The sequence below is a fragment of the Diospyros lotus genome, chromosome 7, assembly GCF_014633365.1.
Source record: "Diospyros lotus cultivar Yz01 chromosome 7, ASM1463336v1, whole genome shotgun sequence".
Classification (NCBI taxonomy): Eukaryota; Viridiplantae; Streptophyta; class Magnoliopsida; order Ericales; family Ebenaceae; genus Diospyros; species Diospyros lotus.
The window spans coordinates 27193266-27220074 of NC_068344.1; the positions used below are offsets into that span (position 1 = coordinate 27193266).

The following is a 26809-nucleotide window of genomic DNA, read 5'->3' on the forward strand; positions in this document are numbered from 1 at the left end:
CACAAAGATTCATGCACGAAATGTTCATTTCTTTACAAGAAGTACAATTTGAACTCCTCCTATACAAAGTTGTTGCACGTGTATAAAACATTACTTAGGACAAATATATAAAGATACAGGACATCAATAACAGTCTAATTATTTACCTTTGAAGCAGCTAAAAAAAAGGTTTATACTTCTTTCTTTTATTTAAAAACAGAAAAGAAAACAAATCTATTTATTATTGCTTATATTTAATTATTTATCTTACCTGAACCAAATATACTATTTAATGAAGAATATTGTTTGGGGATCTGTAAACATCTGTAAGTCACAATTATAATTTATTTCTTGATTATTATGGCACGATTCTACAACATAGCCAATATCTTATATGTGTTTCTGATTATAGAAAGACTGGAGAGAGACCGGAATGGTCAGCCCAGTCAAGAATCAAGGTCATTGTGGATCATGCTGGACATTCAGGTTGGAAGAAAGATCAGAACAATCAAATTTGCAGTGAAAAGAAACAATTTGTAACCATTACTATGGCCCAACTAATTGCTCTTTTGCAGCACTACTGGCGCTCTAGAGGCAGCATACAAGCAGGCATTTGGAAAGGGAATCTCTCTATCCGAGCAGCAGCTTGTGGACTGTGCAGGTGCTTTTAACAACTTTGGCTGCAATGGGGGGTTGCCATCCCAAGCCTTTGAGTACATCAAATACAATGGGGGCCTTGACACTGAGGAAGCATACCCTGACACTGGAAAAGATGGTGAATGCAAATTTTCTTCTGAAAATGTTGGTGTTCAAGTTCTTGATTCTGTCAACATTACCCTGGTAAGATTTATGTATATTTTTTCTTCAATTTGAAAGTAACTTGGCATTACAAGAAATTTGTTGGTGTCTATAAGTAGAGTTGATCAAACTTGATTTCTGTAGATTTTGCATGTGGCCTTATTATTGCTTGTTCTGACTTGTTGAGATGGATCTAAACCCGTTCAATATGACTATGCCTGTCTAACCAATGCCAGCTTGACCTTCCTGTTTAAACCCAATGGCTCGGGTCCTTTGCTAATATAATGATCAATTTTGGTTCATTGACCTATCACCAACTATTTCTCTGTATAACTTAGCATCTTTAGATTGTGGACCTTATCACCAATTACTGAATCTGCTGAAGCACATGGTATTGACCTTCCAGTGTAGCACTTTAAATTCCCAAGCTGAGATGACTTCAAAAATTTTGTGCAGGGCGCTGAAGATGAACTAAAACATGCTGTAGTTTTTGTAAGGCCCGTAAGTGTTGCATTTGAGGCGGTGAGTGGTTTCCGCTTATACAAGAGTGGAGTTTACACCAGCAACAAATGTGGCAGTTCTCCCATGGTTAGTATTTTATTTCTAATATAATATGCTTCATTATGTGGATGAGAGATGAATGAAGATTTCTCAAAATACTAAAGTTATAGTGAAAACATCTTGGTAAAGTCCCTTGACGGCATGCTACTAAGGGCTTAACTTCATCAACCTCTATTTGACCTTAAAAACTAAAATTAGGGATAAAAAATGGTTCAAAGACCACAAATTGGAAAAGAAAAGAAAGAAGGGATAGAGACGAGAGGCTATGACCAGATTATTATCTAAACATTTTGTATATTAGTGGTTATTTTTTAGAGTAACAATAATTATGCGACTGCAAGAGAAATACGGATTTGACAAATCCTGAAAGGCATTTATCATCAACAATTTTATGTATTAATGGGCCAAAAGGAGCTTATTTATGTTTTTTGATAGTTATACATTTCCTCTTGTCCTCATGGATATAATTTGCCATGAACTTTTCCAGGGAATCTACCTCCTAATTGGCTAAATCCACTGTCATCCAACCTTTTCTCTGTTCAAGTGGGATCTTAAATTGTTATGTTAATTTATGCAATTAAGGTTCATACAAGCACATATTCTTATGCTCATATTTTCATAATACAAGTCATCATGCATGGGCATGGCACCCAGAAGCATACACTCCTACGTTGCCAAAGTGGTTCTCTGCCATTATTTCAATTTACCATACCTTGGCAGGATGTGAACCATGCTGTGGTTGCTGTCGGGTATGGAATTGAAAATGGCATGTCGTATTGGCTTATTAAGAATTCATGGGGAGCAGACTGGGGTGACAATGGCTACTTCAAAATGGAGATGGGCAAAAACATGTGTGGTAAGTTTCTATGCTAATTTTGGACTGTCTCTTTGTTATGCACATTTTAGAATCAGCCCAGTCTGTCCTCACTTTTTTTTTGGCCATCAATGGGAACCCGCACTAACACCCTTTGGGTGTGCACTGGGTAAACTCTTGCATAATAGCTCACATATAGAAATCTGTGTGTGGGCTCGTTACCAGAGAGGTTTGAACATGGTCGCAGAAGAGACCACTCTAGCCTTTTATGACCAGTTCAACCCTTAGATCTATATTTGGCATTTTCTGGGTTAATAAATGACTCATAAATTACAAGGAAATTGTTTCTGTCGAAAACTTGGATAAATGTCCTTTTCCTTTTACTTAAGAGGTGAATGAGAAAGTAGCAATTTAACATGGTCTCAAGTCCTGCCCGCAATGCCCTAGTTAGTAATACTGAAAATTGATTGCAGGTGTTGCAACTTGCGCATCGTACCCCATTGTGGCCTAAAGAGCTGAGAGCATGGATTTATATATTTCATTGGATTTAAAAGAGCTGAGAGCATGGTTTGGAGTTTTGATGCGAAAGGAAAGGAAAGGAAAGGAATGCAATTTGGAATGTTAGTTTATTTTTATATGAACTTGGTTTATTTATGTAAAGCAGATTAATATATATTACAATAATTTGGGTTGGGTAATACATGAAATCTAACTACAGATTTATTTAATCATATAATAATAATATAAGAAAAGGAGATAACAGTTGTATTTTAATGTCTCAAAACATTTACACTTGCAGAGGGTTCATTGTGAATTCTAAGTGCCTTCCCATTTTACACAGCTACCTGGTCCAAGTTTTTCTACTGAATAACAGAGTCCAATATGCTATAGAATATAGATACAAGATAGACAAAAAGGATTAAATTCTTTTTTTTTCCCTGATAAATTGACGGAACTTTACTTATTTTATTTCCAACACTTTTTTGAATTTTAAAATTCACCAATCACTCTTTAAATTTTTCAAAATTAGACACAACACTCCATCCATTATTATTGTCATTAAGTGAATTAATCTTGCACCTTTTAACTTTAGGTCTTTTGCTTATTTTCAAAATGTTGGTTCTTTTATTTTTATTAGATTAATCTCAAAATTCTTTTCAAATGACAAAAGGACCCCTGTATAAGAACCGACATTAACTAAACTAAATTAAGTTAAAATTCACCCCGAATATCTATTTAAATTAAGTGAAATTTAATATAAAATCAAAACCAAAATATTAAAAAATATTAGCTATGGTTGATTTAAATTCATAGTCCATGGTTGGCCTCCTTCCATCTTTCTCTCACTTATTATGTTCAAGGGTATTTTAAAAAATAAAACTTTAAATAGTATGTGTATTTAAAAAAGAAAGCGGCTTAAACGCCACAACAACTACAAGTGAGAAACCAAGAAGCCGCCGCCACAAACTACCAAGTGCGTTGCGCATAATGTCAGTAATGCCCAAATTAATCAATAATTAATTAAGGGGGGGCGGGGGGTGGTGTCTAGTGGTGGTGGTGGAGCATGACAACAGTGTGACACCGTCAACTTAATTACCTAAGGATGCTAAATTCAAACGACGTCATTGCACCCCACTAATTGAGGCACTCTGGTGGGTTGGTCGACGGTAGGCTCGGACTGAGACACCCATTAGAAGGTTAATTTGTCCACGTGGTCTGTATACACTTGATTATTACTAATTATTACAAGACACGCAGTTCATGTTCATGAACCACAGTCAGTCAGTCAGCGGTCAAAGTGCTCATCCGTTTCAAACATTTCGCCTCCTGGCATTCTCAGTCAAAGGATCCACAATCAACTTTTCTTTTTCCTGCCCAAACACGTGTAAAAAATAAAAAATAAAATAACTTAGTAATAATATAGTGCAAATATGGATGTCTGTCGTTAGTTACTGCTTTCTGGGCTGTGTTTTTTAGGTCGGCCAAGTTTCATTAGTATTGTTTAATTTAGGTGGTCTTTAGAATGGCAGGCAAGCTCAATTAAGGTTAGATATGGCATGTATAATTTCGTAATTGTTAAATAGGTACTCCATGTTACACTTTGGTAGTCCGCGTCAAAGGTGGAACCTGATAAATATAAATATTGTTATAAGGGCTCAATAATTAACACACATATATATATGCCTAACGCCTAATGGAAAAAACTGAAAGTTAAAAGGGGAGACATGGGGCTATTATATATGCCCAATGGTTCAATGGTCACGCATGCGTCCACCCCACTAACCAAAGTCTTCTAAATTTTGCTCTTTAGCTCTGTGAACTTTGATGTGAAATTATCAATAGCAAGCCCGATCCCATGCTTTCTTTCCACTGTTTCATATCTCCATCACTGCCGATATGGGAACATCATCTAATTATATTACCTCAAAATATCATATATATATATATATATAATCGAGTGAAACCCTAATGGTTGATGATTATACATGTAATTGGTTTCTTTTGATGACCAACAAAGAGCAAGTTAGGCGTGCTCATTCTAGTCCCAAATCTGGCAAACAAAACTCCAACCCAAACACACGTATAGGCAGAAATTAGTTTAGCCTTATTTGTGGCTTTGGCTATATATATATATATATATATGACACTCAATAAAGAAATTGTCTTTTACAGAGAGATTGCTATCGGAGGTAATATACAATATTTTTGGCTTTAAAGTGTTGGCTAGTTAAAGAAAAAAAAAAACAAAAGATCCAAGTATTTTTGCCTTTATAACATGTATATAGTCACTTCACTAGGTATAATAATAATAATAATAATATCTGGCTCTTAAATCATTTAACTTTTTGTAAGACTAGTTTGATGATAGATTAGATCATCATCGATCGTGGGAGAACAACGATGTTACGGAAGAATCCAACAGCTACTGGTCCTTGATTGATTGCACACTGGCTAAATAAAATCATAAATCACATGCAATCCTCCGAGCACAACAAATATATAAATATATATATATATATATATATATAGAGAGAGAGAGAGAGAGAGAATTTTAACCTTAAAAAACCGATCCTAACCGGGACAGAGATGGAGAGTGACAAAGACGCCACAAACAAGACAAAGCTCGTTAGTGGATGAATGAGTGAAGAAGGTGGAGTCTAAATTGTGTTTATTTTCGTCAACCCCAACATCGCACCAAATCGGAATATGGCACCATCATTTCGGGCCGGTAGGCCCGCCGGCGTGAGAACAACCCGCACGCTCGTCGACCGGACCCACAAACTAATTGTATAAATACCCACAAACTTGGATTGGAACCCATTCATATATATCAGAGCCACCCACCAGAAGATTCAGTTCAATGGCCGCCCCCTGTATTTCCATCGTCCTCTTCCTCTTCTTCTTCTTCTTCTTCTTCTCTACCGGCGCATCTCCGGCGTCCACGTTCTACGACGTCAGGAGCATTGTCGGTACCAGTCCTCATGCCCTCTCCTTCGCCCGCTTCGTTTACAAGTAACCTTTTTCTTTTTTTTGGTCTCTAGCCTCATTTATTGCACGGAGAGTTCACTTACTTTAAAAATATTTAAGATAAATTAATGTATCAAAGTTTTCATTTATTTAATACTCTTGGTATGACTGTTTTCATGCAATTTCTGGTGTTCGTACTCTCGTTTATATTAAAAAAATTAAATTGTAAGTTGAACCTTTTATCCTTACACTAAACAATGATCGAACTCACAACCCATCAAATTGGTACTGACATATTACTCATCTAATTGCTAAACTTATGCCCAAAGACTTTATTTAATGTTCTTAGTTCTTGATAAGGAGAGTGTCGTGACTAATTAATTTTATAAATTTTAAAAATTAAATATATAAGTAAAATTTAAAATTTAAAAATGTTGAAGCTTAATAATCAAAATTCAAAGAATAGATAGTGAATTTACTCAAATACGTAGGATGGTCTCAAGCAGTTACCTTTTTTTAATTCCCTAGATATTTTTAATCTGGCAAAGAGATGTCTAAGAAAAAGAAGTAAATAATTATTTTAAAATAATAGAGTGCTGGCAAAGTCACGAAGCTCTCTCTCACCGGCCGGCGGCTTTGGAAAATTTTCAGGCACGGAAAAGGCTACGAGACGGCGGAGGAAACGAAGCTGCGGTTCTCCATTTTCTCGGAGAACTTGAAGCTCATCTCATCGCACAACAAAAAGGGCCTCCCTTACACTCTTGCCGTCAATCGTAAGTCCAACTAAGCACCTTTGTGATTAATAGAGATGGATGATTCCAGCTCTAGTAATTTGATGGACCAGTGATTCGCACTAATTTGATTGTACTGGCGGACAGTGCATGGAGGTCACCACTTTTCTTGAACTATATTATTATATATATATATATATATATATATGTTCTGCCTATCATATAATTATTGAAACCAATAATTAATTAATTAATTAAAACAGGGTTTGCCGACTGGACCTGGGAAGAGTTCCAGAAAAACAAGCTGGGAGCTGCTCAAACCTGTTCTGCCACCGTTAAAGGCAACCACAAGCTCCAAACTGATGATCAAGATCTTCCTGAAACGGTAATTTTCATGTTTTCTTTGTTCTTTTTAACTTCGATTCATTTATTAATATTATTGCATCTATATATATTCGAAAAAAAAAACACCAAACAAAATAGCTACCTTACCTGCTAGCTGCTTTTTAACAACAGAAAGACTGGAGAGAAGAAGGAATCGTGAGCCCAGTGAAAGATCAAGGCTCCTGTGGATCTTGCTGGACTTTCAGGTGATCAGATATAAATCATAAAATCGAACCAAAATTAGAAGATTCAATTATTTAAATAAATATATCATGTTCAGAACACTGCGTCTTCCGTATTTTTTGTGTTTCCTTAAAAGTAAGATCCATCATTATACCATTGAGAAACATATAGAGTAGGAGCAACAACGTAGACTCACTCAAAAAATTAAATTTTAAGATTCGGAGTTATAACCAGGCGACTGTGATGGTTAATTTATCTGTTAATATTTTTAAGCAAATGAATAATAAGATTATATGTATATGTGTGTGTGTGTATGTATTGGGCACAGTTCAACAGGGGCTCTGGAGGCAGCATACAAGCAGGCACATGGGAAGGACGTGTCCCTATCGGAGCAGCAACTAGTGGACTGCGCCGGAGCATTCGACAACGCCGGCTGCGATGGTGGCTTGCCGTCGCATGCTTTTGAGTACATAAAATACAACGGCGGCCTGGAAACTTCGGAAGCTTACCCTTACACAGGAGCGAGTGGTGGCTCATGCAAATTTTCCTCCGAGAATGTTGCTGTCAAAGTCATCGATTCTGTCAACATTACTCAGGTCCCAACCCAAACCCACCTCTTTCGGATTAGAAATTAATAATAATAATAATAATAATAATAATAAGAGAGGAATTAAATGCCTTTGCCAAACAAAAATAAAATAAAAAGGTAAATTTTATTAATATGGGGATTAGTTAGTTGATATTTTAAAAATAACATTAATCTTTCTTACACACTTTTGAAAAATTAAGTCTTGCGTTTTGTCTCCTCTCACTACTATCCTCTTTAATATTTATATTATATATAATCTAAACATACAAGTACAATGTATCACTAATAACTTTTAGGGACAAACATATGTTGTTTATTTGTTTAGGGATAAACATATTTATTTATCACTAATAAATAACGTTTTAGTGCCATCAAATAGTAATAACTAGATCGGTCTCTTGGAAACAAATTTTCTATTATAAAGTTTGATCTCATGCAATTGAAAGTTCTAGACGACGAAAGATTTTGCTTGCAAAGAGAGAGTTGATCATCAAGAAAGGAAGAGATTTTAGGGATGGAGAGTTTGTATATATATACATATATATGATATGATGGCAGCTTTCTAATGAGTTCTCGAGCTAAGAGTTTGAGAAAATTAACTAATTAATTAATATATAGGATGCTGCACGCAGGGAGATGAAAATGAGTTAAAGCATGCCGTAGCATTTGTCCGGCCGGTGACCGTCGCGTTTCAGGTTGCCGACGATTTCCGATTCCTCAGCGACGGAGTTTACACTAGCAATAAGTGCGGCAAAACTTCTCAGGTAAGCTTGTTCGCTTTTGCGTAATAATAATATTACCTATTATTTTTAAAAATGATGGTTAAAATGCAATGCAATGAATATATATCTTATTTTAAGATAGTTATATATATATTTACTATATTTTATTTATTTATAATATCTAAATACTCTTATTAATTAGTAATAGAGCTTGGCGGATATTAATTAATTGGGGGTGTGCATATTATTGGGTGCATAGGATGTGAACCATGCAGTTCTGGCAGTGGGGTATGGAGTGAAGAACAATATGCCCTATTGGCTCATTAAGAACTCATGGGGAGCAGATTGGGGAGACAAGGGCTACTTCAGAATGGAGATGGGCAAAAACATGTGCGGTATGTGTCTCTCTCTCTCTCTCTCCCCCCCTATATTATATATAACAATAACTTGCCTCTTGTTTTGCATTATTTGAATAAAATGATATTTACCATCTGTACACATGGTGAAATGTGAAAAAAAAAATATAAGATAAATTGGACCATAAACCATACTTATCAAACAGTGCAAATGAAAAGGCTAATGGTATTTAGGCCCCACTTGATAGCATAACACTACAATAAATTTCAAAGATTAAGACTTCAAAATAAATTTGAAATAGAAAGAAAAAATAAATTGTTAATACTTTTTCAAGTCATTCATCTTTCTTTTGGTTTTTTCCTTTGTTAATCCAAAATCCTCCAACCTAATTAATTAAACTGCCTTTATATTGATTACAGGTGTTGCGACGTGTGCATCATACCCCGTGGTTGCTTAATGATCCTTCATGACAAAACAATTACTACAGCTGTTAGTACCCAAAAAAAAAAAAAAAAAAAAAGAGAAGACTTCATATCAGAGTATCGCCTTTGCTTGTTTGAACCTCCTATTATCTCACGTTGTACTAATGCTTGATTTATTAATAACAATCAAGCGCCTACTTTACCATTAGCTTTTCCTATAGTAATATAATAATAATAGCTAAAGTTTACAATAGTTTCGCTGTTACTCTCATGGTCTTTCTATAATATATATATATATATATGCCATACAGTTCATTCATTAAACTGCAGACAGATGAAACTAATCAAAGATTGTCCTTGAAAAAGGTAAGTGTTTAAAGGAACATGCTTAAACTGCTCCCTTAGTGTTTACCACATATACACCATCCTTAAGACTTCCTCGCCACTTGCCTTCATACCATTCTGTCAAGACTTACACATCATATCTCTAAGCGAAAGCCACACAAGACGAACTACTTAAAACATCTTTTGCATCAAGAAGCCTCCGATCTAGAGAAACAAAAACGCTGATTGAATGATACAAAACAAGAAGGCTCGCTGAGAACTTTAGCTGGTCAACCCTCTTCCCATATATCGTCCTCCTCGTCTCCTGATGCATCAGCTTGAACATTTAGGTCGCTCACCTTGTAACTTTCACCCGTATTGCCTGTAAGTAACCAAGCCAAACACTGAACGGTTAATGATCAATTGAAGCTCTAAATTGCACAGGATGCCATAACAAAAATTTGCTCAGGGGCTTCAAGGAGCTTGCAAATAATCAGAAAAGGCATGTTCCCAGATTTTCAAACATATTTAGCATCAATCACAAACGTTTTCAATGCACATTTCATAAGTCATGAAACAATAATGGTTAGTCAATAACGAGAGCTTACTGAGCCAAGAAAAAAAAAAAAAAAAAGAGCTGACATATAAAAAGATGAGAAAAATATTGCGGTAATTGTATTTTCCAAAACCAGATTTAAGATGCTCAGGCAACATTTTCCAAATGCTAATTAAATATACAAAGCAGAGCAATAAGCGTTGAAATCTACCTGCAGGGGCAGCCTCCTCCCAAATATCTTCATCTCCCTCATTTTCATCACGTTTGGACTTCATGCCAACTTGACGCTCAGAGGTGCCGTAAACGCCATTCAAAATGTCATTGTTTGAAAACTCCTGTTGTCTCTTGGCAGCTTCATCTTGCTCCCGTTGCCTCTGAAGTAAAGCGGCATAATAGGCTTTAACATATTCATCCTGTGCAATATCAGGGGGTGAAAACAAAATCAGAAACACACCCGACTTCAATGGATACCAAAAAAGGAACTAAAGAATTTATCTCTGGGAACGAGCCTGTATATTCTTCACATCATCTTTTTCAGTTATCGACTTTTTTTCATCTGATAACTGTAGAGATGCTGAAGTCCCCACCATCTTCATCTCCTCCTTGGCCTCCCCACGCTGCTCTCTTGTAAGGTTCATCCCTTGCTTAATCATCCAAGGAGGCAAAACTTTCATGGGAGAACTTGCGTTCTCAGATTTAATATCTCCTTTTTCATCAACACCAGAAAACGCAACTTCAACCTGCCAAGAAACAATCACAAATGTATACTTTTTCCAAATAATCTAATTAATACTAAATACTTGTATTTTTTTTTTCATTGTCACTAAAAACTAATGGCAGGAATTTCTAATTGTAATTGAAAAGCCTCAACTTATCCTCCACTAGTCCTAAACCATGCATTTCAACTTGAAAATGCATGTCCTTAACAACCTGTATATATGCATCACCCACTCCGTTGTTTCTCCATCATCTTCCACAAGATTTCTATAGACTTCGACATACATTTTTGCAATTCCATAAAATATCATACACAAATCTTTGTTTATCTATAAACCTTTCCATTGGACATCTCAAGAAGTAGATAGCTCACGTGTCAAAAAGTATATTCAGCCAAGAATTCACAATTTGTAAAGATTGCATCTCAACAGAGCACTTCATAATGTGAAAAAGGCTAAAATAGCATCCGTATGATTGGGCCTAATGTGAGTGGTTTTTTTATTGCAGGTGACCTTTTTAAGTTCTGTAACATAAGAACCTTTTAAGAGTGAATCAACCCTGTTCTTGCAAGATGTAAATCAAGCACTTTTAATCAAGCATTCTCTCATCAAAATAGCCTTGGTCTACAAGAACCTATAAAGCGGAGCAATAACTAATCTCCACCATCAAACACATTAACAAGTACAAAAGAGTATGGACATAGTCAAATGCTAGTATCTTCAATCCCATTTCACACATTAATGACGTGCATGCCAGAAAATTGGAGGCTACTACATGCTTGCTTGCATAAAAGTACAAGCAGTAGACAGTTTGCAGAGTTAGTCCAGATCCTAACTGAGATGCAGACTAGAGAAGATGCAAGTCCTAGCTATGACATCCAGAAGAAACCCATAATTTATTAATGAGAAGTTTTACGATGGCAAGTAAAGAACAATAAACAAAATCAAATAGTAGTGATGACAACAAATGATATTATAAGATGCCCGTGTTGCCATGACAGGGTACAGAGGAATTTTTGTAAACCCAGTCCTCCCCCCCCCCCCCCCACCCCCCCCAAAAAAAATGAAAAACAAAAAAAAGAAATAAGAAATAAAAAAACAAGGTAAAAACTTAAGGGCCTATTGAATTATAGAAAACATTTTCTAATTTTTAACTCCAATTAGAAAATAGAAAACTCAATTTTCTAATTTTTTTAACTTTAAAAACATAAAAAAAATATATTTTCTTAATTTTCTAAAAATGAATGGTATTACCATTTGTAAAATGTTAGAGCATGTTTAGTTGCAAAATTGGAGTTGAAAATTAAAAAATGTTTTCTAGAACTGAGCAGGACCTAACATTCTTTCAATTTTTCTCCCTCTCTTAACAACAGAAGGGAAATAAAAGAGTTACCTTTGTCTCCCCAACAAATGGCATGGGTGTTCCAAAGCCAAGACCATGAGAAGATTTAGAGGAATCATTAGCACTAGAATCGCCACCAGTAGCACGTCCAGCAGCATTGGCTCGAAGTTCCCAAGCATGGAGATTTCCAAATTCAGGAACTGGTAAATCTCTCACTCTGTTTAGTTGATCCATTAGTGGTTTAAGCTGTTCCTGCATTCATCAAAAATGTGCTAGGGACTTAAATGTGAAGTTCCACTCACTTAAATCAAGACAACATGACAATAAAGCAGTATACTTCTAAATTTAATAACCTTTTGATTTGAGATAGGTTACTGGTTAAAATAAATCTTATAAGAGATGAGATGGGAGTGGTTCATTTATATAATCCTGAGGATGCTCGACAATATGCCTTAATACCCAAGAAGAGAATTTTACGCTATGGTGAAAGGAGAATTGTCTGGAAGCATGATGCTAATTCCAATGTTGTTTGGTGATCAAATAGCCCATCGCAGCAGTCAAGGGGCAACCACAACCAATAAAGCAATTGTGGGGTGAGAAAGAAGGGAAAAGAAAATAGAAAGGAAATTGTATTCTCAAATTCTGAAATGAGATCTCAAAATTATACAATGAGGTCTGTTGAGTTTATATACTACTCAACAGAAACTCATAACAAACTAAGAAGCAACTGCTGTTTGTTATAACAGAATAGAACTAACAAGTCTTGCAGAGATCTGAAAGTAGAACTGTTGACTATTAAAAACAATAGTACAGTTTCTCTTCTTTTCTTCTCCTCTTATTTGTACACAGCAAGAACTAGGATTATCCTTAACATTCCCCCTCAATGACACCTAGTTGCTTGAGTAGAAGCATTTTGCTCTGCTTGCTCTTGTGTCACAGAATTCTTTAAAAGAAATTGAGAAGTCTTCAAACACAATTTGTTAGGAGAGAGAAAAATCTCTCTCTAGATGAAACCTTTGTGAAAATATCAGTTGTACGATGCTCAGAGTGCTCGTATCTGAAATCAACATCACCATTCTCCACCTTTTCTCTGACAAATTGGATATCAATGTCAATATGTTTGGTCTGAGAATGAAAAATAGGATTTTCAGCTATACTCTTAGCTGCTGTATCACTAAAGAACTAGTGAACTGGAAAAAGAATATCCAAGCTCAGTAAATAAAGACTTCAGCCATAAGATTTCTATAACCACTTGAGCTAAAGCTCTGTATTCAGCTTTCCCAACTGACCTGGCTACTACTGACTATTTCTTAGAACTCCAAACAAGCAGATTATTACCCAAATACACACAACCCACTGGTAGATTTCTGGTGACTTTTTACAACCAGCATGATCTACATCTGTAAATACAGCAACAGTCAAAGAAGTGGAATGAATACAAGACCCAAACCAAGCGTGCCTTCTAGTTATCTTAGGAGTCTTTTACAAGCCTGCCAGTGTTGCTATTTTGGAGCCACAAGAAACTAAGCCTGCTCACTGTAAAAGTAAAGTCTGAAGTGAACCAATCAGCTTTCTGTAAAAGGCAGGACTAGGGAAAAAATCATCATCAGTAAATTGAGAACCAAGGGTAAAAGGTGTAGGACAAGGTTTACAATTTTCCATGCCAGCTTTGAGTAATAAATCAGTGGTATTCTTGGCTCAAGTGAGATATGAGCCTGTAGAGTCAAGAAAAGCTTCAAATCCCAAGAAATAGTTGGCTGAATCAAGAGTTTTTAAAGCAAAGGAAGTATCAAGATCATGAACGAAGGACTGGAGAATTTTAGGATCTGACCCAGTAATCAAAATATCATCCACATAGACTAAAAGAAGTAATACTTCTGACTGCACCCTTTTAATGAACAGAGAAGTATCAGATACTGCATTATGAAAACCCTAAGACATGAGAGTTGTCTTAAATTTGGTATTCCATGCCCTAGGGGCTTGTTTGAGACCATAAAGTGACGAAATAAGCCTACACACATAAGAAGAATACTTAGATCTTCAAACCCCTCAGGTTGTGACATATAGACCTTTTTTGTTACATCTCCATTAAGAAAAGCATTGTTTACTGTAAAGAATTGAATAAATTTTTCATCTATGTCATATGTACACTGTGAGTCCTCTTATAGAGGAGGAGAATACAATCTAGGAAACATAAATCATACATAATAGGAAAGATACATATATACAAATCTTAGCAGTGTTCAAAAATGCGCTAGGCGCTAGTCGGGCGCCAGGTTGAGGCCTAGGTGGCACCTAGAAAAAATGATTTAAAAAAAAAAAATATTTTGATGTAATTTGATATTATTTTTAGGTAAATCAAAGTTGAAAACACAAATGAAATAATTTGACTTTCTGTTTTCTTCTATTTTTTTTTTCTTGAGTATTGGATAATTGACATTGAAATTAAATTAAAAATTTAAAACAAACAACTAAGAATTGAAATTGCATGTTGCAAGCAGCAAGTAGCAATGCAAGCTTGCTGCTCCTAGCTGCATGCTGCAGCAAGCAGCAAGCAGAGAGAGAAAACGACCCGAGACAAACAAGTGCAGCAGAAGAACAGCCAAGAGATGAGATTGGCGGTGACGAGAAAGAACCAAGAGACGAGATCAGCGGCGACGGCGAGAGAGAGAGAGAGAAACGACCTGAGACGAACAACCAGAGAGAGAAAGGGTAAAGGAAAATAGAGAAGGGAAAGGGGAAATAGAGAAGGGAAAGGCCGCGCACGACCTAGGCGGCTAGGCGTCGTTGTGGCCCAATTAATCGGGCCCAGCGCCTAGGGATGCCGAGCAGCCCTTAATTGCGGCGGCCACTAGGCCGCATTTTCGAACACTGGATCTTAGGAAAGTTTCCAAGTCTGATTTAGGCAAGGAATATCCTAAACAGATTTGGGAAGCTTCTAATCATTCACACCCCATCCATCTCCATAACTCAGGAGAAGCTAACACTCCCCCTCAAACAGGAGAACGTATATCTAACATTCCCAGCTTGCTTGATAAATCCTCAAACCCTTTAGTTAGCACATAATCCACTTGCTCCTCAAATGAAACATAGGGTAAATGAATTAGACCAGCCTCCAACTTCTCCTCTTCTCTATGTCTTGTCCTGTCATGCTGGACAGAATTGTGGGCAATGCTAATAGCAAATTGATTATCACACCATAGCCCAATTGAACCCTTTACTTTGATCCTTAAATCTTCTAGGATAATTCTCAGCCACTATACCTCACATAGGCCAAGAGTCATAGCTCTAAATTCTGTCTCTGCACTTAATTCTACTACAACACTATTTCTTGCTCCTCTAATATACCAAATTTCTACCTAGGAAGACACAATAGCCACTTGTTGATCTCCTATCTGAAATAGATCCCGCATAGTCTGTATCTGAAAAACCTTTGTTATCCAACTCATTCCTTGTTTTGAATAAAATTCCCTTACTCGGAGTAGCCTTTAAATAGCTTAAGATCTTCCCCACTGCTTGCATGTGCTCCTAAGTTGGGCAGTGCATAAATTGGCTCACTAGGCTAATTGCAAAAATAATGCCAGGTCTAGTGTAGGAAAGATATATTAGCCGGCCAACTAACCGTTGGTATCTTCCCTTGTCCATTGGTTTGCTACCCGAGTTGTCCCATTGCTGCTTGTTCGGTTCAATTGGGATCTTGGACCCTTTTCCACCAGCTAACCATGTTTCAGCCAATAAATCCAACACATATTTCCTTTGAGAGAGAAATATCCCAACTTTAGAATAGGCCACTTCAATTCCTGGAAAATACTTGAGGATACTGAGGTCTTTGATCTCAAATTCTTTAGCTAATCTTTCCTTGAGACTCCTCTACTCTTCTTCATAATTTCCTACGACAATTATGTCATCCACATACACCAAAAGAGTTGTCATTTTCTTTCCCCTTGAGTGTCTTATGAAAAAGGTGTGATCTCCTATGCTTTGTCTATAGCCCATGACTTTCATAGCTTTAGAGAACCTACCAAACCAGGCTCTCGAGGACTGCTCAAGTCCATATAAAGCCTTCTTGAGTCTGCAAACCTTCCATGCATCTCCTTGAAATCCTGGTAGCAACTCCATAAAAACTTCCTCCTCCAAGTCCCCATGGAGGAATGCATTCTTTACATCCAGCTACTGTAGATTCCATCCAAAGTAGGCTGCCAATGAGAGAAGAATCCACACAGTAGTCATCTTTGCCACAAGGGCAAATATCTCAAGATAGTCAATACCATAGGATTGAATGTAGCCCTTGGCTACCAATCTGGCCTTGTACCTATCTAGCGTCCCATCCGCCTTATACTTCACATTAAAAACCCACCTGCAACCAACAGGAGTGATTCCCTTAGGTCTAGGCACTAGATCCCAAGTATGGTTCTTCTTTAATGCCCTCATCTTCTCCAACATAGCTTGCCTCCAATTATGATCTTTAGGGCCTCATTGGTTGTATTAGGAATCACAATTGAATTTAAAGATATCAGGAAACTTTTGTGCTGTTGAGAGAGTCGATGGTAGGACAGAAAATTGGTTAAGGGGTGTTGGGTGCAACTTCTAACCCCCTTTCTAACTGCAATAGGTAGGTTTAAGTCATCGAAAATAGGTTTAACTGAAGCTGGGGTTATAGGATATGTGAGGCTCATACCTTGAATAGGACCTGATGTTGGTGCATGCTGAGTTTCCTGATTGGGCTGCCTTCTTTTGAATACATAAGGGGAGCCCTTATATCTTACTGGAGATGGGAGCCTTTGTGTGGTTGCTTGGGGTAGGTTAAGAGGAGGTTGAGGAAGAGGGTTGGAACAAGGAATGGAACATGGTTGCTGATTAGTTCTTGAAGGAGAAGAAGGAGAAGAACGAGATGGCTCTAGGTTAGGGAAGAGGATGTCATCATTACTGTGGTCACCATAGAGGATCTCCCCTTGGTGACCAGGCTGGGAGGAACCAAAAAAAGGGGTAGATTCAACAAAAGTGACATCCTTAGGCCCATACACCTTCGTGTGGAAGGACGGTAACACTTATACCCTTTTTTAGTAGAAAAATACCCAAGAAACACACACTTGACTACCCTAGGATCAAGCTTATCTCGGTGTTGTTTAGAAATGTGTACAAATGAGAGACAACCAAACACTCTAAGGGGCAAAGGAGTGTGTAACCCGAAATCAAGGAAGTGAGCTAAGAGGCATTGAATTGGGCTCTGCTGATGTAGCACTTTAGGGGGCACTCAGTTAATGAGGTAAGCTGCTATAAGAACAGCTTCTCCCTAGAAGGTTTTAGGCACGTGATGGTGATGAAGTAGGGCACGAGCCACATTGAGGAGATGTCTCATATTCCTTTCAACTACTCCATTTTGTTGAGGAATATCTATATAAGAAGATTCATGGACAATCCCCTCTTGTTGAAAGAACTGAAGCAAGTGATTATTGAAGTAATCTCTTGCATTATCAGTTCTCAACCTCTGGATAAGGGAACCAAATTGGTTAGCAATCATTTTGCAAAAAGTTGGTAGGACTGTTCCAATAGCTGCTTTATCTTTTAACAAGGAAACCCAAGTCATGCGGGTACAATCATCGATGAATGAGATAAACCAATGAGCCCCAAAATAATTAAGAATTTTGCAAGATCCCCACACATCAGAGTAAATTAAGGAAAAAGGTATAGAATGAATATTATTGCTAAGTGGGTAGGAAACACGATATTGTTTAGAAAGAACACATACATCGCAGTGAAACTCACTAGGATCTTTAGTACTAAACATAGTAGGAAACATGGTTTATAAAAGAGTAAACGAATGATGACCAAAACGGAAGTGATGCATCTAGATGTCCTTATGAGCTAAGGTAGCATGTGATGAGCAACTTGCAGCTGGTCCCCATTAGGATAATAGCCCTCCCTCATCAGATAGGCTAGGAATGACATGAGCTGAAACTCACACATATTAGGGGAAAAAACAGCATGACAATTCAAGTCTTTAGTGAGCTAATGGATAGAGATGAGATTGGCTGATAAATTAGGTACATGCAACGCTAGTTTAACAGGAAGATTAGGGCTAAGGATAACACTGCCATGACCAGTGATAGGTACTGAGGTTCCATTAGCAATTGTAATTCGTTTAGAGGTTTCAAGAGGCTGATAGGTGGTAAAAACATGGGGGTTAGGTGTCATATGATTTGTTGTTCCTGAATCTAATATCCAAATGTCATTCCTAGCACCTTTTGAGGTAGTAAAGAATGCGGAGTGTAGGCAATTACCTAGAGTTCCTTGATGCACGAGTGAGCAGGCCCCATCCTGTATAGTCTTTAGGAAAGACTTGAGTTTGTGAATCTTATCAGCATTCAGTTGAGTAAAATCAAAGCTTGTGATGGACTCTGTCTTATCAATTGATCCCCCCTTCCTCCTATCCCTTGTGAGATAGATAGACCTGGTTCTTTGTGGCCAGGTTCTTGAAGCTTCCACTTCAACTTGGGACTGCTTCCTTCCCATGAAGTTTGAAACAAGTATCTCAGCAAACCCTTCGGAGGTAGACTCACTAAGCATAGCTACCCTCCGATTGTCTTCACTTCTAACCATTGCAAACACCTCATTAAAGGAAGGAACTAAGCATAGCCTGGTTCCTTCTCCTTTATTTTTGCTTTCTACTACACCATTCTGAGCAGGGGTATCAACACACTGGTTCGATGTATGATCCCTTGATTCGGGAGATAGTCTTGGAAAGCAGCATCCTTATACTCTAAGCCATTATCACTTCTAAGGACTTGAATTTTTGTATTAAATTGAGTAGTTACCATCTTGTAAAAGGACTTGAAATAGTGACCAATGTCACAACTCATGGGTAGTTAGAAGGGCATTATTGTAATAAGGTTGTAGTAGTTAGTAGGAGGTATTTTGTGAGTTGTTAGGAGCACATGGGTGCTATTTTTCAGATTTCATTTACTATTGAATAGCTTATAAATAGGCCCTAAAATGTAAAGAAAGGCATGTTGATGAAAGAGTAGATTCTTATCTCCCCTCTCTCTCTCTCTCTCTCTCTCTCTCTCTCTCTTGATTTCTCTCCCCCTCCTTTAATTCTATCATTCAGTTTCTCTCCCTAATTCCAATCACAACCCTAGTTAACCCTAGGAATGTGACAAATGGTATCAGAGCTAGTTCTTCCTCGGCTATGATTTTTGATAAATTCGTATCAGCTTGGTTCGAAATCAAGAAGAAGCAAGCAGATCTTAGCTTGAACTTGTAGGTGGAGTCCATTGTGAGAAGCAGATTCCTCCGATTCCTTTGCTCGTTGATTTCCGAACCTTAGGCGGTAGAAATCGATCAATTGTTAGGCAATCCTTAGCGGCAACGGAATTAATTGAACTTTTAAGAGCCGATTCCAGAAATAGCAGAGAGTTGACAGAGCAAGGATCCGACTTGGTTATTGATCTCCAACGGTGACTGATGTTGGCGATTAGGTGAAGCAATTCCAGTAAATTACGAAATCGAGCCATTGGTCGCGAACCATGGTCAGTGATTGGGTGAGAAGGAGGAGTTAGGGGAAGCGATTGTTGAATCTGCAACAATTGTGAGCAAAGCCAATTCCGGCCAGCGGCAACAGAGATGGTGGTGTTCGACGGTGCTTTCGGAGACGCCTAGAGTAGCTCCGGTTGATTGGAACTTGCAGGCAAATTAAACTTCCTTAATTCCAACAGGCCTGGTGATTGTCGGTACTTCAGGTGAGCAAAATTCAGTGGATAATTGAAGTAGAGGTGACTGAGGCGAAAAGGAACAGCACCGACGATTCTTGGCAAGTTGTGAAGACTGTCAGTGATTGGGCAAGAAGAACGAATCGAAGCAGATCTAAATCTGAGTGGATTCAATGAGGTGAAGTAGGAGGTGAAGCGGAATTCAGATCGAAAAACGGATTGGAGCGAACAGCCCGAATTTGGAAGGTGAATTCAGAGCCATTGATTGGAGACGGAAGAGAACAAGCAAGGCCGGGACAATCATGCATTTGTAGCAATCGTGGCCAGTTGCAAGCAACTCCAGCAATCGGCAATTGCTATAGAACTTGGAACGAATTGAACTCAGGTCAATTCAGTTCCAGCGATTACGACAGAGAATTGCCTCTTGGCTTGAAAATCTAGAAGGTATTGATCGGTCAAGGAAAGTGTGCATGTGACCAAGTCTACGATGGGCGATTACTAGCAGTGTTTCCGATCTAAGCTTAAAGGAATTCTGGATCAGATTATTAGCAACGACAGGCGCAACATACTTTGGCTACTGCAGTTGCAGTTCAAGAAGGCGATTCCCCTTAATTGCAACACAGTAGCTGAGAACTAGAATCAAAGCACGTCTAAAGCAGCTGACCCAAGAGGCGAATTCCTTTTATCAGTTATATACTCAGAATTGTGACGCAGCGGAGGCGTGGTGGTTTAGGCGATACAGGCTTAAGTGGATCTTGAGTAGGGCGAGAAGTGCTGCCACTGTATGTGACTGAGTTGCGACGACAGGTGCAATCAAAAACAGTCTAGAGGAGAATTCTGCAAGCAGCGATTCTCAATTGACTTGATTTCAATTGTGATTCTCAACTCAGATTGGGAAGTGGTGAGAAGTGAAACTGCGCAATTAGAGCCATTGCAATCACTATCGGAATTTGGAGAATTTGATTTAGAGCATGTTCAGCAGCAAGAATTGAGGTTGCTGAACTAAAAGCAACCATTGCAGGGCTAAATTAGATTTCGGGGATTAAGGATTGCTGAATTTTAATACAAGGAGGAGTTTCCGAATGGATCCTTAGAGGTTGATCGAGAGGCTGTTACAGAGTGCAATTTCAAGAAATTGAACTGAAGAGATGGTCGAAGGACTAATTGCTGCAACAAAGGAAATTAAGGACCTCCGTAGGCAGCTAGACCATTTGTTGATCCTATGTTCACATAAATTTCAGACTACTAACCGGACTTTATCAACCTCAATTCCAAATGTTGGTTTGCCTACTATTGTTCCATTGGCTATTTCGGTGTTTGATAAGGATAGGCCAAAATGGTGGATCCAACAATGTGAACGGGTGTTCTACCAACACCAAGTAGCTAAAAAGGAGAAGGTAAAAATGGCTACAGCTAATCTAAGTGGAATTCCATACGTGTGGTTCCAGAATTGGAGCTGGGGAAGGGTGGAATTGAGCTGGTCGCAGTTTGTAATTGGCTTGTGTAACCGGTTTGGAGAAAGGACCAAAACCTATATTACCAATGGAGCTTCTAAGGCTGTTAAGCTGAAGATGCAAGAAGCTGATGAGGAAGAAAAAGAAGCAGAAGAAGGGATTGAAGAATTGGGGGATGGCAGTCCAACAATGGGCAACATCTCAAGCACCCCCGCTAGTACTGAGAATTCAGATGCTAAAACCCTCAATATGACACCGTTGGAGAAGGTAACTGTTGAGGATGAAGCTAAGATGTTTGCTAGCAATCCGGGAGCCAAAGATCTTGGAGTGGAAACGACCACAACAACCTTAGATTGTGGAGATCTTAAATCTATTTCTCTTGAAGGAATAGGAATGGAAGGAGTTGCTAAATTACCTACTATGGATCAAGTAACTCCAACTGAGAAATCAATCAATTGGGAGGAAACTTGTGCCTTAATCGAAGTGGATAACCAATGGAGGACAATTCAAGAATGGTTAGAGGTTAAGGGAGGATGCTTGCATAAAATTGATTACACTAAAACCTTCTAGCAGTATGTTTCTGATTTTGAGCAATAGAGGATGCAGAAGGATAAAGTGAAACAAGATGAAAGGAAGAAAAGGAAGGGATTCTTTGTTGAAGGGACCGAGACCCTTGTTGTTTTGCTTACTCATGTTTCCATTGGTGTGGCAGCAAGACATACTGTTGTTGCTGTTGAGGAGAAATAAAAAAGAAAGCAAAAGAGAAGGGAAAAACAAGATAAAAAGAAGGAAAAGCGAAGAAGAAACTAATGGGTAAAGACGGGCATTGGATGAAGAAACAATGGCTTGGTTGTAATAAGTTTCTTGGGGACAAGAAACCTTTCAAGGGAAGGGGAATGTCACAACTCATGGGTAGTTAGAAGGGCATTATTGTAATAAGGTTGTAGTAGTTAGTAGGAGGTATTTTGTGAGTTGTTAGGAGCACATGGGTGCTATTTTCCAGATTTCATTTACTATTGAATAGCTTATAAATAGGGCTTAAAATGTAGAGAAAAACATGTTGATGAAGGAGTAGATTCTTATCTCCCTAATTCTCTCTCCCTCTCGTTTCCTCTCTAATCTCTCTCTTTTGATTTCTCTCTCCCTCCTTTAATTATATCATTCAGTTTCTCTCCCTAATTCCAATCACAACCCTAGTTAACCCTAGGAATGTGAACCAACTTCACTTTTATGTGTCATAAAGTAAACCCAAGTTGTTCAACTAAAGCAATCTATAAAGGTCATAAACCACCTATATCCAGTGAGTGTTTTAACCCTACTAGGTCCCCAAACATCTAAATAGACAATCATGAAAGGCTTAGTGTTAGAAGACGAGCAGTTCTCTTACTTTCCTAATATGCAGATTTCCTAATAGTGTTGGTTTCATAATGGTGTTTGTATTTATAGTCTGATTTGATTGTATTAGCAGCTGTGTAATTTGTTTCTTTTTCTGCAAATATTTCCTAATCTAGTTTAGAAAACTATCTAATTAGAAACCTTCCTAATTACGCTTAGGAAACTGCCTATACGAAAGATAGGGGGGGGGGGGGGGGGGGGGGGTGTGTGTGTGTGTGTGTGTTACTGTAACTTCATTAGAATGAATAAGATTGGTTTTTCATTCTTCTTGACACTTAGTACTCCTCCTTTTATTGATTGTAGAGTAAGTACTTCTTGTGTGTTTACCAAACTCACAAGCTTAACAAAATACACTGGTATTACTACATTGTTTACTCAAACTAGGAATAATCTTCCCTATCACTGAAAAAGAAGGATAACCTAATCTTTGATGCCACTGCATTAGCTCCTTCTCAGCTGAGGTCAGTTGGTTAACTTTTAGGGCTTGGTTTTCAGGCTAAGAGAATGATTTATTGTCCAGCAAGTACAAGCCATCAACCAGTCTACCAAAGCCAATCATTTTCCGTGTGCTCACTGTCAGATCCTCAGATTTGACAACGGATCAATCAGGAAGGATTAAGAGTTAAGAGAGAATTTTGGAGGGAGAGTTCAGATGGAAGGGAGGGAGACAGCAAGAAAGAGGGAGAATGTTTGAGGGAAAGGGAGAGAAAGATAATAGAAAGTGAGAGAGAGATAACAGAAAAGATTCAATTCATTTCTCAACATGTCATTCCTCCTCTAGCTATGACTTATTTATAGCCTAGCAATAAATCTGTCCAGAATGTACAATCCGGTAAAGCACAACCACTTAACAACAAAGTACAAGCAATACAAGTAGCAAGCATAAGAAAAGAAATACAATGACTCTGACTCTTCTGCCCCTAGGGATGTGAAAACACAATGGGTAGGGAGAAAAGTAATTTTACAATTTAGGGAATTTGTGATAGAACTTACAGATAACAAGTTATTTGAAAAATTAGGAACATGAAGACTAGATGACAGTTTGAGGTTTTTGTTGCAGTTAATAGTCCCTTTTTCCAAAAACAGGAGAGAGTAACATGTGCAATTCTAACATTTTCCCTGCCCAAACATGGGGTATAGGTCAAGTAGGGATTAGATAATCCAGTCATATGCGTTAAAGCCCCAAAATCTATGATCCAGGTCGGTTGTTCTACAAAATTTGAGGAATAGAATGATGTAACAATAACTTGAGTAGGAGCGCTACCAACTGTACCTGCTTGGGTATAGTGTGATGTAGAAGTGATGCTTGAGTCCATCTTCATCTTAGTCATCAACTGCTTTATGAAAACAAGTTCTTCTCTTTAGAGACTAGTTTTTTCAGGTTATGATTGTGGATCCCCTTCAGTTTGGACAATTTTTGACATATGAACTTGATGATGTCCCTCTTGCCTTTTTTCCTTTCCCTTAGTAGGTCTGCCATGTAAAGACCAACAAGTATCCTTTGTATGCCTAGGTTTTCCACAATATTCACACCTCAGTAGATTCATACTAATACTCCGGTGGTAGGTAGAGGTTCTGTCAAGTGATGGATTCACCATCATGACTGATCTATTTGTTTCAGCAGGCTGGAGCATAACACTCCTCTTGCTCTCTTCTTGGTGAACATAAGAATAAGCCTGCTTCAAGGTGGGAAAAGGCTCTCTACCTAAGATCTAAACCTTTATTTGGTCAAACTCTATGTTGAGTTGTATATAATGGCGGCTGCTATGTTTGTTATATTACTCCTAGGGTTAGCTTTAAGTCAGGTCCCGAGGCCTGTTTAGTATTTGTATATATAGGTATACCATCTATTAGTTCAATACACTGAAATTTTCTCCCACAAGGGTTCTCTCTCTCTCTCTCTCACACACACACACACAGAGACACACACAGTTCACATGGTATCAGAGCCTCTGGGAGAAAAAAACCTAAATTTTTCCTATTTTCTCTCTCTCCTCCCTCTCTTTCTCTCTCCTCATTGGCGCCGTTTTGAGATCAATTGACAATTATAAATACATATATATATATATACATATTGAGATCATGTTGAGATCAATTGGGATGAGGATTGCAAGTAGAACGGGCTGGGAATCCTCATCCCATATTGATCTCATCATCGCTCTCTTGTCAATCCTCATCCAAAAATGCAAAAAACATACATATATATATATATATATATATTGTTTTGGATAACTAGTGGGCCAAACACTAGACACTGCCAACCACTAAGGAAACTCTTTGAAATTCAATGAATCCAAAAAATGCAACCAAAAAGTGGTATGACTAGTGGGACCAAACACCAGACACTACCAACCACTACGGAAACTCAAAATCAATCTTAAATAAGGACATTGTATGGATAGTATGGGCAATGATGACGTGTTTGCTGGTATAGAGTATATATGTAGTGGGATGAATATGGCTAATGGGAATTGGAATTATAAGATGCCCATGGGCAAATACGGTTAAATTTGTGGAAATAGGTGTACAAAAAAACCTAAGAACAAGAGTAAATTAACACAAGGTTTTACACCCTCTATGGTTCAAGCAAATGAACCATGGGTTCACTTCAAACATGAATTTTGTCTTGGGACTTCTTAAAATTGCGAGAAAAAGTTTGATTCCATTTTGTTGCTGGGGGATCCACTCTCAAATAAGTCATACTTCATCCCATGTTCAAAAACTTTGGATGTGACACATTGCTAAGATGTTCTTCAAAGAAACGGTGAGATTGCATGGAGTTTCAACTCCTATTGTTTCTAGTAGAGAAGAAAAATGTGGGGCAACTTTGGAGAATTTTGTGGAGGAAATTGGAAACTCAACTGAAACATTCCCACACTTGTCATCCACAAACAGATGGTCATATACAAAAGCAATCAACGGAAGTTGGTGAAACATGCTGAGATGTCTTGCTGGAGAAAATGTGGAAATGAGGGATTTTGTTGTACCACAAGCTGAATTTTCTGATAATATTTCAGTCAAAGTTAAACCTCAACATGTCCTTGACTGAGTGCCAGTGTTATTAAAGGCGCGCCTAGGCGCAAGGCGCACCCTTGATGCCTGGAATGCTCCTGCTCGGGCGCAGACCAGCCAGGCACCTAGGCCCTCAGGCACAGCCTTGGGCTTAAAAGCGCCTGGCTTTTTTAACTATTTTTTATTGTTTAAGTGTATTGCTGTAATTTTTAATAGAATTCTAATAGAAAAGGAAACTCTTCAAATTCCAATTCTAGTTACAACTAAATACTAATTGGAATTGGTATTTAGTTATTGGAATTGATACTTTGTTTATTGCTGTAATTTTTAATAGAATCCTAATAGGAAAAGGGAACTTTTCATATTCCAATTCCAATTATAACTAAATACTAATTAGAATTGGTATTTTGTTTATTACTGTAATTTTTAATAGAATCCTAATAGGAAAAAAAAACTTTTCAGATTCCAATTCCAATTATTACTAAATAAAAAATAAATCAAAAGAAAAAAAAATAACAGCTGAAATTTACAGGTATGTAACTTGTTTTAATTTTTTTCTAGTTAGTATATGTTGAATTTTTTAATTTTCTTGATAATATACTTGTGAATATATTATTAGAAGTCAAGATTTATTGTATGTCTTATTCTTCAACTAGGACATATTTTTTTTAGTTAGTAAGCGCCTAATTCCACCAGGCGTGCGCCTCATCTTGCGCCTTGCACCCCAGGCTACAACACCCTTGTGCACCTTAGTGCCCATTGGGCCTTTAATAACACTGATGAGTGATGAGTGCTTTACAACACGAAGCTAAAGTGATGGCAGGGAGGCTCTTGCTGAACATGGTCAGCAGATCCACAAAGAGGTTAGAGCAACTTTAATTGACAGTAATGATGCTTATTCTTCAATTGCCCAATCAGTGCCATTAAGTGGAGGAATTTGATGAGGGAGATATTCGACTTGAGCATTTGAGATAAAAAAAGGTTTTCCAAAGGTCCTTATCACATACTGAAGTTATATAAATTGGGGCCATGTAAGGTAAAGAAGAAAATCAGCTCTAATGCCTATCTAATAGAGTTGCCATCTGATTTACAAATCAGCCCAATTTTAATTGTAATGCTTCTGACTTGTTCGCTTGTATGGGATTTTATGATGATGTGACTAAAATCAAAGATCAAGTGCAACAGTTACCAAAACAACATACGTTAAATAACCCAGATTATTTATAATAATCTCAATTCAACATTAGATAGGCATTGAAGAACAACCTAAGACAAGCCTTTTGACAGCCATTG

At 37.7% G+C, this 26809-nt stretch overlaps 3 protein-coding genes across 4 annotated transcripts in view; 2 read left to right on the forward strand and 1 right to left on the reverse strand.

Moving 5' to 3' along the window:
• Positions 1 to 2927, forward strand: part of LOC127806092 (thiol protease aleurain-like) — a 33006-nt gene extending 30079 nt beyond the window's left edge. Inside the window, exons 8-12 of the mRNA XM_052343105.1 lie at positions 396 to 465; positions 555 to 819; positions 1234 to 1365; positions 2059 to 2194; positions 2626 to 2927. Coding sequence (XP_052199065.1) covers positions 396 to 465; positions 555 to 819; positions 1234 to 1365; positions 2059 to 2194; positions 2626 to 2663 — 641 coding nt within the window. The 3' untranslated portion in view covers positions 2664 to 2927. The remainder of the gene's footprint in view (positions 1 to 395; positions 466 to 554; positions 820 to 1233; positions 1366 to 2058; positions 2195 to 2625) is intronic.
• A 2539-nt stretch (positions 2928 to 5466) lies between these two features.
• Positions 5467 to 9261, forward strand: LOC127806096 (pro-cathepsin H-like). The gene is made up of 8 exons (XM_052343111.1): positions 5467 to 5665; positions 6272 to 6393; positions 6615 to 6736; positions 6868 to 6941; positions 7247 to 7514; positions 8140 to 8271; positions 8489 to 8624; positions 9006 to 9261. The coding sequence occupies exons 1-8, from the start codon at positions 5514 to 5516 to the stop codon at positions 9041 to 9043; spliced, it is 1044 nt and encodes a 347-aa protein (XP_052199071.1). The 5' UTR covers positions 5467 to 5513; the 3' UTR covers positions 9044 to 9261.
• Positions 9262 to 9341: 80 nt separating this feature from the next.
• The window catches only part of LOC127806094 (transcription initiation factor IIE subunit alpha-like), a 58649-nt gene continuing 41181 nt past the window's right edge, over positions 9342 to 26809 (reverse strand). For both annotated transcript variants that reach the window (XM_052343108.1, XM_052343107.1), the window contains exons 9-12: positions 11998 to 12198; positions 10398 to 10628; positions 10100 to 10301; positions 9342 to 9714 (exon numbers count right to left, since the gene is read on the reverse strand). In XM_052343108.1, the coding sequence (XP_052199068.1) occupies positions 9623 to 9714; positions 10100 to 10301; positions 10398 to 10628; positions 11998 to 12198 (726 nt within the window). In that variant the 3' untranslated portion in view covers positions 9342 to 9622. The remainder of the gene's footprint in view (positions 9715 to 10099; positions 10302 to 10397; positions 10629 to 11997; positions 12199 to 26809) is intronic.